Source organism: Equus asinus, chromosome 5 (genome assembly GCF_041296235.1).
Source record: "Equus asinus isolate D_3611 breed Donkey chromosome 5, EquAss-T2T_v2, whole genome shotgun sequence".
Lineage (NCBI taxonomy): Eukaryota > Metazoa > Chordata > Mammalia > Perissodactyla > Equidae > Equus > Equus asinus.
In genome coordinates, this window is record NC_091794.1 from 98,115,437 (window position 1) to 98,127,821 (window position 12,385).

General features: G+C 52.3%; 1 protein-coding gene across 8 annotated transcripts in view; it reads right to left on the bottom strand.

Annotated features, from left to right (window-relative positions):
* The window catches only part of ALPL (alkaline phosphatase, biomineralization associated), a 50,513-nt gene that overhangs the window by 17,571 nt on the left and 20,557 nt on the right, over positions 1–12,385 (bottom strand). For 5 of the 8 annotated variants that reach the window (XM_070510762.1, XM_070510768.1, XM_070510763.1 and 2 more), the window contains exon 2: positions 870–1,034. In XM_070510762.1, coding sequence (XP_070366863.1) covers positions 870–930 — 61 coding nt within the window. In that variant the 5' untranslated portion in view covers positions 931–1,034. Of the gene's footprint in view, positions 1–869; positions 1,035–5,821; positions 6,014–8,462; positions 8,567–9,336; positions 9,396–10,531; positions 10,850–12,385 lie in introns of those variants that run through there. The other 3 variants (XM_070510764.1, XM_070510765.1, XM_070510766.1) reach the window with 3 other exon arrangements.

Sequence of the window (12,385 nt, forward strand, 5' to 3'; positions counted from 1 at the left end):
GCGTCCCACATGCCACAACTAGAAGGACCCACAACTAGAATATACACCTATGTAGTGTACTGAGGGGGCTTTTGGGAGAAGAAGGAAAAAAAAAAAAGAATAGTACGTAGCTTGAAAAAGGAAGAAAAGAGGGAAAGGAAATCCCCAGGAGGCAGAAATTAAGAAGGAATTCAAAACCAGAGAGGTAAACAGGAGCTGATGCTCAGGGCCCCCTGGGGTGTCAGACCAGATACAGGTCTAGGTTGAAACTGTTTTAATGTGCATTTATGGCCTTGGAGCTATGGAAGGGATGGGGAAAGCAATCCTGGCATGAGAAGTGTGAACTCCCCTCCAAATCTGAGCAGAATCTAAGTGGGTTCTGAACTACAAACTGAGAAATGAACATAAAAACTCGTCTAGAATTAGTTGAAAAATCAAACATAACGCTGTGCTGTAGAAACACTTCCATCTGAGTCTCCAACAGGAAAAATCCAGAAAAGAAAATGAAACTCCTGTTGAAGATGAATTCACAAGCAAAAATTACAAACCACAAGGAAACATACTACCATGTGAGAGAGTCAAGCAGACAAAACCACAGGAGACCTAGCCTACCAAGACTTGGAAGATTTTATAGAATAAGTTACATTGCAGATTATTAGAGATAAGAGGGAATAGAAACCCCAATTAAAGAACGGGATAATGTAAAGGGGAAAAGAGTGGGCTATCCAACACTGGCACACGCAGAGCTGGGACCTCCCGCTCTGAACATCTGGTTCCAGCTCCTAAATTCTTCAGATGGTTCTATGACGCTGAACACAGACAGTGCCCTCACCCTGTCCCACCTGTGCCAGGTCTCCCCATCCCTCCCCCTTTGTCCCCACCAATCCTACCTGGCACTAAGGAGTTGGTAAGGCAGGTGCCAATGGCCAGCACTAAGAAGGGTGAAATCATGGTGCGCTCCAAGACCTGCTTTCTCTCTGGAGCCCAGAGGTATGATTGATGTGGGTGAGAGAGGATTGACTGGCAGTGGTCAGCCGTTAACTGATGTTCCAATCCTAGAAAAAAAAAAAAAAGACATGTGGGCCACAGCTGCAGAGTTCATTTGTTCATCCACTTATTCATTCATCGATTCATTCATTATTTGTTGAGCACTTATTACAGGCCAGGCATAGGAAACAGCAGTGATGCACAACATTCTACCATGACAGCATCATGATAGATAAGAAACTGCCCCTTCCCTGGAAAAAGGGATATCCTGATTCAGCCTCAAAAACGTGCATGCTGGAAGCAACCTAAGTGCCTATCAACTGATGATTGGATAAAGAAGATATGGTATATACACAATGGAATACTACTCAGCCATAAAAAAGGATAAAATCTTCCCATTCACAACAACATGGATGGACCTTGAGGGTATTATGTTAAGTGAAATAAGCCAGATAGAGAAAGACAAACTCTGTATGACTCCACTCATAGGTGGAAGTTAAACATATAGACAAAGAAAACTGACTGGTGGTTACCAGGGGAAAAGGGGGTGGGGGAGGGCACAAGGGGTGAAGTGGTGCACCTGCAACATGACTAACAATAATGTACAACTGAAATTTCACAAGGTTGTAAACTATCATAATCTTAATGAAAAGTTTAAAAAAAATGTGCATGCTGTGCTCCAGCCTCCAGAGACGAGGGCTCACCACACTCCATCCCATAAAAGACCCAGTGCTCCCCAAACACGCCCTCCAATTGCACACCGCTATGCTTTTCCACCCCCTTCGTCATCCACCTGGCTCCTTAAAAACCCAGCTGGTGCGGAGGGGAGGCCGGGAATTCAAGGGAAATGCCCCACATCTAACATCCAACAGCGCTTAACTCTGAGCGGTGGTGGGATTTCAGATGATTCCTAATTTGTTGTTGTTGTTCTACTTTAGTCTCCAAATGTTTCTGGAGTAAACGCCAACATCAGAAAAAAAAGTTACTAAATTGATATATAATATCAGTACATTAAAATATTGTTCACAACAGTTTAAAGCTGAAGTCACCTCTTTCAGGAAGCCTCCAGGATGATCACTCATTCCAATATGCTACCTCTGAACGGCATCCTACTTCAATCATTGCGTGAACCTCCTGTTGTGAAAGTAATTCTTTCTTGGTCCATCCCACTCATCACACTGGGAGCTTCTAAGAGCAGAGACCTTGCCTCGTTTGTACTCCAGTAACTGGCACAGCAACTATGTAAATCGGTTGGAAGCCAGTGCTCTAATGATGGATGTAGGAGGGAAGAAAGAATCACCCAAAAGTCCTTCCTTTGTGTGTGCAGAAAAGTCCAAGGGTTGGCAAGAGTGTGGAATGACCAGCGTATCTGTTCACTGCTGGTGGAGTGTAGATTGGTACAACCAGTGTGGAAAATCAGCTGCATCTACCAAAGCTGACACCATACATATGCCGTCTGACCCATTCATCTCCAACAGAAACACACACGTGTTCACCAAAAGACTTGTACAAGAATGTTCATAATGGCCTCAAAACTGTGTCCATCTTCAGCAGGATGGATAAATCCATTGGGTGGGTTCAGAAGACGGAAATCTACCCAACAATGAGAAAGAATGATCAACAACTCCACACAACAACATGGAAGAAACTTGCAAAGGCAAGGTTGAGCAAAGGAAGCAGAGCTGAGGGTACATATGGCGCGATTCCCATGACAGAAAGTCTGAACCCTAACCGAGGCCTTAGAAGACAGGATACAGGCTACACCTGAGGGGTGTAGGGACTGAAGGGGGCACAGGAGACTTGTGAGGTGCTAGTAGCTTTCTGTTTATTCATCTGGGTGCTGGTTAAATGGTGGGTTCAGTCTGAAAATCCCACAAGCTGTCAATTTATGATATGGACACTTTTCTGCATGTATGTTATACTCGAATAAAATAAAAACAATACTCTCTGGGAGCCTATATAAACAATCTATAACGGACACAGACAAAGTGAAACTGGCCTGTGTTCTGCACTTCACCATTTATGAAGACTTTCACCACGACTTTCACCCATGCAGTGGACAGAGAGGGAACTATGACCTCCTTTGTAGATGAGAAAACCAAGGCTCTGAAAGGAGAAGTGGCTTGTCCAGGTTACAAACAAGCAAATAGCACAACAGAATTCTGACCACAGGGTTGCTGACTCCAGAGTCAGCAATAAGGTTATCTAAGGGTGAGGCTTCCTGTTCCCCAATTCTGAGATGAAAGTTCTGAAGTTTAACATGTGTATAGATTCCTGTAACCCCCACCACGATCAGGATACAGAACGGTTCTACTCCCCTGCCAAAAACACCTCTCTTGTGCTGTCTCTTTGTAGTCACAGAAGCTCCCCCATCTCTAAACCTGGGAAGCCCAGTTCTGTTCCCCATCACTAGAGTTTTGATTGGTATTGTATCAAATCTGTAGATCAATCTGGGGAGAGTTTACATGTCTGCACTGCTCAGTCTTCCAAATACCAACACAGGATGTCTCTCCATGTATTTTGTTCTTTTTAGTCTTCAGCATAAAGATCCAGTATGGGTTTTCTTAGATTTATATTGACATATTTCACTTTTTGGGGAGCTATAATAATAACATTGTTTTAATTATTCATTGCTAGTATATAGAAATACAACTGATTTTTATGTTGACCTTGTATCCTGTGACCTTGCTAAATTCACTCGTTAGTTCTGGGACTTGTGCATATGTCTGTGGATTCTTTGCCATCTTCCACAGAGAAAATCATGCCATTCACAAACAGGGAGAGTTTTAGTTCTTTCTATCCAATCTCTATGCCTTTTGTTTTTTTCTTGCCTTATTGCACTGGCTAGAACTTCCAGCACCATGATGAATAGGAGAGGCAAGAGCGGACATCCTTGCCTTGTTCCTGATCTTAGAGGAAAAGCATTCAGTCCTTCAGCATTTGAGGGTGTTTTGAAGGGTGAGGGGGAGATTTGGTGGGAAAATAAGGAATGTGGTTTTGGACATGTTGAGTTTGCGATGTCCTTCAGAAGTGGAGACGTCAAGTGAACAAATGGATACATGTTCCGGCACTTGGGAGAGAGGTCTTGGCTAGAGGTATACACTTGGGAACCCTGAGCATATAAGTGGCATTTAAAGAATTGATGAAACTTGACGAGATCATCCAGGAAGAGGGAATGGAAATGTAAGACAACAATATGGTAAAAGCCCTCAGAAAACCAAGAGTGGAAAAGAACTTCCTTAAGTTGATAAAGACTTTCTACCAAAACCTACAGAACCATAATACGACTGGAGAAGCTTTTGGCATATTCCCTTTAATGCTGACTTATGATTATAAAGATTTGGCGGCAACCTCTCTGTCCATAACTAGGGGAATGAATTAGTAAAGGGTAGCAGAGGCAATATCTATGTGGCGGTGGAATTAAAACCAGGAGTTAAAACAGTAGCATGGATGCAGCTTAAAAACATAGGATTGAGTAAAGAATGGAAAGAAGAAAATGCACTACCTAGTATGTAAATGTAAACAGAACACGGCGTAACTGACAAGGACTCACGCAAGTTCAACCACATGTTAAACACATCAGCGTGAGAACCTTTGGGGGCCGTGGGATTGGTCCTGGGGAGCAGGGATGAAGGGTAAGCTGAACCAACAGAGCGAAAACTAAGCTCATGATGATGCACCATGCACCGAGAAACAGGACTTAGGCAACTCCCTCTGCACCTCGTGTCCAAAGCAAGGAAATAAGGAGAAATAAAAAGGAAGGGTGGCCCCAGGAGAGGTAAAGGGCTCCTCCAGCCCTGTATAATTATTCTCTCTCTCTGTTAGCCTGACGCTCTGTGAGAGTAGAGACTATCTTCCTCATCTTTGAATCCTCAACTCTGCACAGAAGCAGCTCTATAAATGCTCACTTAATGAAAAGCCCATGATTCAGGCTGAAATGCTCTGAATTTTGGTCCCAGGGACGTGGCATTGAGATGGGCCTGTCCTGGAGACAGGCAGGTGCCTTCTCTCATTGCCTCCGCCTGGAAAGGAAAGGGGGGTGGGAATATGGGAAACCCTTCTGAAGCCAGAGTCTCCCTGCTGGCTCCCCAGCTCGGCCCCCACCCCCACTCAGAGACTCTCCACTCAGAGAGTCTGCCCTCTGGCAGCCCCGGGTGATGGGCTCCGTGGGGCCCAGTCTGGGGCTGCGGGGGCCCCGGCTACCCACCACCCTTTGCCAATGCTATGCCAGCTCAGAATGGAGCCTCCGGGTGTGTAGCAGCCCCATCGCCCCCCACCTCCCAGCTGGCCTGTCTCTGCCAGGCTCCCGGCTACGTGCCCTGATTATTTATGACAAGTGTGCAGAAGTCCAGAGCTCCGGAGAAGGAGCAGCTACTTGGCAGGTCAGGGGAGGCGGCAGAAGCGCTGGGCCGTGGCGCTGAGGGCTGACTCAGCATCCTGGGGCCCAGGAGTCCCTCGGAGTCGGGCAGAAAGCCAGCCCTGTGCTGGGTCTCAAAAGGTCCAGGACAAATGACAGAATAATAGAACTGCCAAAAATCCCGCCCATTTCTTGGGTACTTATGTTGCACCCAGCCCGGTGCTAACTGTTGACATCTGTGATCTCACTTAATCCTCATGACAAGTGTTGTTAGCCCATTTTACGGTTTAGGAAACTGAGGGAAGGATCTCAGCTAGTCCATGGCCGAGAACAACTTAACCCCAGGCTGACTCAACCTCTCTGGGCCTCAGTTTCCCCACCACGGAGAGGAGAGAGATGAGTGCTACCTTTCTCTATCCCACAAGAGCAAACAGAAGCCAAACGAGTTTAGGGCAGGCAATCGGGCAGGGGAGGGAGTCAGGCCGGAGGCTCTCCTACCTGAGCGGCCTGGCCAGGCGGCAGGTGAAGAAACAGAGCAGGCCCAAGGCCAGCAGCAGGAGGAGGAGGCTGAGGACTGCCGTGAGGACCACGTCCAGAGTAGGGGACAGGAGGGCCATCTCGGGGTAACCAGGGACCCACGGAGCAGACCCCACACCCTGGACACGCCGGGTCACACGAGCCTTGGACTCTGGCTCCAAAGCCTTGGGTCAGTGGCTGTGGCCTGGCTTTGTCCCTGGGGTTAATCTCTGGGGATTAGCCCGGGAGGGATGAGATGGGAGGGGAGACAGCCCACGAAGCTCCCCTCCCCCAGCCCAGTCCTTCCCCACATGACGCTTGTTCATTCAACCGTGTTCATTCATTCTTCATCCCAAACATTTACCGAGCGTCTGCTGTGTACCGGCTCCGTTCTAAGGACGAAGGACTCAGTGAGGAACCAGTCTCTGTCCTCTTGGAGACTCTTGACTGGCCGGGGTAGAAAAAGCAACTACTGTGTGCCAGCTGTTGTGCTCGTGGCATAAAAGCAGACAAGGAAAGGGACCCCTGGCCGGGGCTACGGTCGGTTTTCCCAGCAGCGGCGGCTGCTTCACCCCACTTACAAACCCAGGAATTTGAGTCTGCCCTGAACCAGCCAGAGGGGTGAATCCATGTCCAGAATAAGAGAAACTGTTCTTACTGAGCACCAGCTGTGTGCCAGGCCCCAGAAGAGCGAGGTACTAGTGTCCCCATTTACAGGTGAAGGAAACGGGAGCTCAGGGGTGCAATGGTAGAGTCAGGATTTGAACCCAGATCTGCTGGCCTCCACAGCCTGTAACCCCAACCCCAGCACTGCCTCAGAACTAGGGTAAAACCAGCTCTGCAGGGTAGCAGCAGGCTTCCATCACACCTTGGCCAGGCATTGGCCCAAAGCCAGCGGTTGCCCAAGGGTCAGCACACACAGGCTGCAGGCAGCTGAGCTGCTGCCCACCTGGAGGGGCCCTTTCTGCTCCCAAAGTTTCCCTCCCCCATATCCATCTCTTTTGGGTTCCAGCAGCATCTCACAAAGCCAGGATGGTGGTTATGGTTTCCGTCTTACAGATTCAGAAACTGAGGCTCAGAGATGTGAAGCCACCAGGCACACACAGAGCCCAGCAGCAATGCCAGCTGTCTGCCTACGAGACCAGGCCTTTTCCTATCACACTCCTGCCTCCAGGGACACCGCAGATCCCATGGTACAAAGCATCCAAGGTCGGGGGAAGATGCTTTGACCCTCTCAGTGCCAAGGGAGGTCTGCTCTTCTCCGCCTCAGAAAGGCCACTGAGCTCACCATGAAAACAGGAAAACCGCTTGCGTTATGCCACGGAGCCTTTTTCTTTCTCAATTTGCATCAGATCCTTACAACATCCTAGCGATACAAGGCAGGGGGCGCTTATTAGCCCCAGTGGCAGATGGGGAAACTGAGGCTTATCAGGGAAGTCATCCCATTAAGTGTCACACAGCAAGCAAGTGTGGTCCAGGCCCCAGCTCCATCACTTCCCAGCTGGGTGAGGGGCCAGTCCCTGCACCTGGGAGCCTGTCACCTTACCCATCTACCATCTGCCTCCCGTTCAGGAGAGCATCTGTGTAGTGCTGAGTTTGACATGCTTGACCTTATTTTAATCCTCACTAACCACCCTGAGAGCTAGAGACATTTGTCCCCCTTTCCAGGTGAGGGAACAGAGGCCCAGGGGGCCATGGTGGAGGTAACCCAGGGTCATACAGATGGAAGGTGCTGAGCCAAGCCCTGCACAGGACTCCACACGGGACCCACCCAGGGCTCACCCCTGCTCCAGGCTCCCTCCACCGCAGCTCAGCCAGGGACCCTCCCCACCCACCCAGCTCCTGGGCCTGGGACACCCTCTAAGGCTCCCCCACCCACTAATCTAATAAATCGATATGAGACCCAAGCACTGTCGCCTTGTGCTCCCCAGCCATCCACCGCAGGGCCAGAGGGGCAATTATTGGTTCTTAGGGAGTCCCAGTCTAGAATGCACGGTCCTGGACTGTCTGGGCTGGGGAGGGTCCTTTGAGCACATTTCCCCAAAGGTACCAAACCACAGAAATCACATGGGGTGATTGTGTCCTATTCCTAAGGGGTTACCCAGGGAGGGTGCAGACTGGGAAGTGATGGAAACTTTCTGTACCACGATCTAGGAGGCAGTTAAAAGTGTGTATATAGGGCTGGCCCAGTGGTGCAGCGGTTAAGGGCGCATGTTTTGCTTCTCGGCGGCCTGGGGTTCGCCAGTTCGGATCCCGGGTGCGGACATGGCACTGCTTGGCAAAAGCCATGCTGTGGTAGGCGTCCCACATATAGAGTAGAGGAAGATGGGCACGGATGTTAGCTCAGGGCCAGTCTTCCTCAGCAAAAAGAGGAGGATTGGCAGCAGTTAGCTCTTCCTCAAAAAAAAAAAAAAAAGTAAAAATTCCTCCAGGGGCTGACAGCCCCGCCCTGCCTGTATGACTAGATATTATAAGGATCCGATGAGATTTGAATTAAGGGAGGGTTGAAAAAGAAAAAGGTTTAATATAATGGTGTGACCGCATTCAAATCTTAAAAGAGATTAAAGAGAGTTAACAACTCACAAAAATAAGCCCCTAGTTCCCCCCCCCATGCCAGACCTACTCAGTCAGAATCTCCCAGGGCAGGGCCGGGCAAGTCATTCTGCGAGCAGTTGGAGAACCATCGCCTTAGAGATTATCCCATTGCTCAGATGGGAAGACTGAGGCCTAAAGAAGAGGAGAGACTTAGCGCAGGTATTCCAGCTCCTACTTCCCAGAGACACACAGGGAACAATCAGAACCAGCCGGGAGCCAGATCCTCGGGGCCGGCAGCCACGCCTTCTCGCCTCTTTCGAGGAGCTGGGGCTGCAGAGTGCGGGGTCCTCCCTGTACCCCCGGTGGGCGTGGGCAAGGGGCAGGGGGCTGCGGGGCTCCTGGAACCCTGAATTGGGCTGCAGCAGCTGCCCAGGAACGTTTCAGCTGCAGCGTCCGAGAGAAACACGGAATCCTGCTCTCAGCCAAGCCCGGCGTCTCTGGCACGCCTTGCTGGCCGGGACTTTGTTCCCTCACTGACGGAAGTGATTTACGGCAGCCATGAAGCAGCCTCTGGGTGAAGGGCCCAGGATGCAACGTGGGGTGGTCAGAGCGGCTGCAGGTCAGACGGAAGGAAGGACCTCTCGAGGCGGCCGTGGGCCAGGTACCGGGGAGAGAGCAAGGCTCAGCTCTCCAGCTGACAGCACCCCATCTCAGCAGAAAACAGACGTGGGAGCCCAGGGACGCCGGGAGTCAGCCCTGCCTGCTGCCAAGCCATTGTGTCTTGAGGGCTCCGAGGAGGTGCCGGCTGTCCCCAAGCACCTCCAGCCTCGACACCTCTGCACACCGCGTTCCCGGGTCTGGAATGTTCCCTGCTGTCCACCCGATGACGTCCTCCCACCCTCCTGCACCCCCGCCGCAGCCCAGGCTCCACCCCGAGCTCCCAGAACCCGGGCGTGCAAGACCTTGATCGTGGTTATCAGAGTCAGAGAACCGCTGCTGTCGCCTCCGTCCCATGGCGTGAGCTCCTAGAGAGCAGGGACGGAGCTGGCGGCAGCCCGGCGGCTGGCAGAGCCTGGCGCATGGCCACGGTGGGCAGGGAATGTCAGTAGGGGGGTGGAAGGGTGCTGGGGTCAATGATGAGCGGCCAGAGGGGCAGCTCAGTGTCAGTAGGAGTGAGCCCTGGAGCCAGGCCGCCAGCGTCAGATCTGGCCTCTGCCCCTCTAGCGCTGGGAGCTCAGGGCCCCACCCCACCCCTCTCTGCCTCAGGCTTCTCACGTGCAAAGTGGGGGACCGAGAGAAGCTGTAGGGTTGTTGTAAGGATATATGAGTTAATACGTGGAAAGACTTAAAATGGAGCCCAGGACACAAGAGTGTTCAATGCATGTCGGCCAGCAGCTATGATTACAGGCAGGGGAGGATGGACTGACGGACAAAGGATGGGCAAGTGGGGCAGGATGAGGGGCTGGAGCTGAGAACGGACAGATCCTTCTCTGCCCAGCCGGCCAGGCAGCCATTCGCCCCGGGCTCCCCCACAGACCTGCTTCCCTGGGAGCCCCCGCGAGGGCTTCTAGCTCCAAGACCCTGAAACCAAAGACTCGCCTGCCTGCTGCGTACCCGTACTTGTGTGTGTGTGTGTGTGTGGTGGGGGGGGTGTTTAATTAAGGGGTGGAGGTCCCAGTTCTTAGAGTAAAGGGGCTCCATGTTTCCTGACAGGACCAGACCTCCCTCTCTCTCTCCCTCTCTCTCCCTCTCTCTCCCACTCTCTCTCTCTCTCTCACACACACACACACACTCACACACACACAAGAGTGGAAAGAAATAACCCCCCAGGCAGTCTGACACTTTCTTTTCCTCTTAAAGGAGAGAGAGAGAAAACATCCAGGGTCAGCCCAGAAGGTTCTGCGGAGGGGGTAGGAGGATGGCCAGGCTGGAAGGATGGTAGGATTGAGATGAACAGAGAGGGCGCTCCCGACAGAAGGGCCCGAATGTGCAAAGGCCAGAACACAGGGATGCAGCATTCAGAGGTCAAGGAGAAAGGCAGGAGCCGACAGCTGGCGACAGAGGACAGAGAGGCAGCCTGGACCGACCACAAAGGGCTGTGCTCCCTGAGCTTGGCCTGGTCAAGAGCAGGCCCTTTGCACGCCCCGTCTCACTTACTGCCTCCTCGCCAGCCCACTTCACGTTGACGCTCAGACGGTCTGCCGCTTGCCCAAGGCCACGCAGCAGAGCTGGAGTCAGAAGGCCCACAGGTCTGGGTTTTGGAACCCGAGATTTTCTGGGGATCCCTGGGCACCTGTTCGCTCTTGATCCCACCAACTGGCTCTGCAGGAGAGGACTGAAGCCAGTCCAGGTTCAACTCATGGGAGGAGAGCTGGCAGCCGGGAGCCGGGGGAGGGAGACGGCGGGGCCCAGAGACAAGAGTGCCTGAGGCCTGGGGTGGCTGGCTTGCCCGGGCAGAGGAGGATCACGGACGGCTGCTCCATGGGTACACGGGCTTCCACCACCCCGCGGAGATGACGTGTTCTGTCCCAGGCCACCTCCCTCTGGGCCAGGCCTGGAAGCTGAGTGGGCTGGGGACACGTGCTGTGTGTCTCTGAGGCAACCACCCCTGTACTCACTGCGGCAGAAGCCCCTCCAGTACCAGGAGACATGGCCATTCCATCCTTGCTCTCACAATCAATAATAAGGAAGGCACAGAGAGGGTACGTGACCTCCCCAGGGTCACCCAGCACATCAGTGGCAGGGACGGGTCCCCCCACTAAGCGGCTAAGGACTTGGGGGGCTTTTACTGGAAGCACAAGGCGGCCCGTGAGGCGGAGTGTGGATGCCAACGCCTTCAATTCCAGACACTGATGATTTGTGTCAACCAAAGAGAACATTTCAAACTGAGACTATGAAAATCCTTATTTTACACCCTTTTTCATTGTATTTTTAATAATAACAGCAAACTTTTTCATAGTCTTTACTGTGTGCAAGGCAATGTTTTAAACACTTACCTATATTAACTCATTTAATCCCCACAACAACCTACAAGCTAGGCACTATTATTATCCCCAGTTTACAAAAACAGAAGCTCAGAGAGGTTAAGTCGGTTGCCCAAGGTCACACAGCCAGTAAGTGACTGAGTCGGAATGCAACGTTCCTTGTTTCTGTGTCCCAGCGCCAAGTATAAACTCTTTCAAAAGCAGCAGGAAAGACTGGAAACGAACCACATTGTTCTCTCTGCAATAGGCACACGATGTATTTGCAGATGACAGGATGACATGCAGTGACTATTTGAGCACACACTGTTCCCAAACGTCATTTCACTGTAGGTGCATCACAGCCATGGAGCCAGGGCTTCCCTTGTCCCTACTTTACAGAAGAGAGGTGAGGTGACTTGCCTAAAGTCACACAGCGTGAGTGTCCAACAGTCACGTCTAGGACAGTCACGTCTAGGACCAACTGAGGCCCCGGCCCTGATCTCTTGGTGGCACCTGTGGCCTGCCCTGCAACGGGGACCACCTGCCACTTGTGGGGGGGTAGGGGGGCAGAATCTCAGGCTGGAGACCTGGCTGAGGCCAGGCCAGCGACCGGGACACAGCCCTCCTCCCCCACACCCCCCACTTCGGCGGGTCCTCCCGCAGGACTCTGACCACCGTGCTCTTCCCACTCCCGGCCCGCCCCCCACGCCCCGGCGCCGTCCCCGAGGAGAAGCAGCCTCCATCCATAGGCCCCACGGGGGCCCCGCAACAGGGGGCCGTGAACTTGTGACCCACTGGGTGGCGGCCAATACAAGCAGCGTCTCTGGTGGCACACGCGGGGGCTCCCGACCACCCAGCTCGCGCCACAGCCGGGAGGACACGGATGTTCCCAGAGAGAGCACTCGCGCACCGGGCCACGACCCGGCGTTCCCCACATTCCCAGAGATCCTTCCCACTGGCAGAGGCTCCAGCCGCCGTTGCGTTTGGTCTTCACGGTGACCCTGGGACGCAGCAGGGAAGGGACGACATCCGGACCCCAGACAGGAAC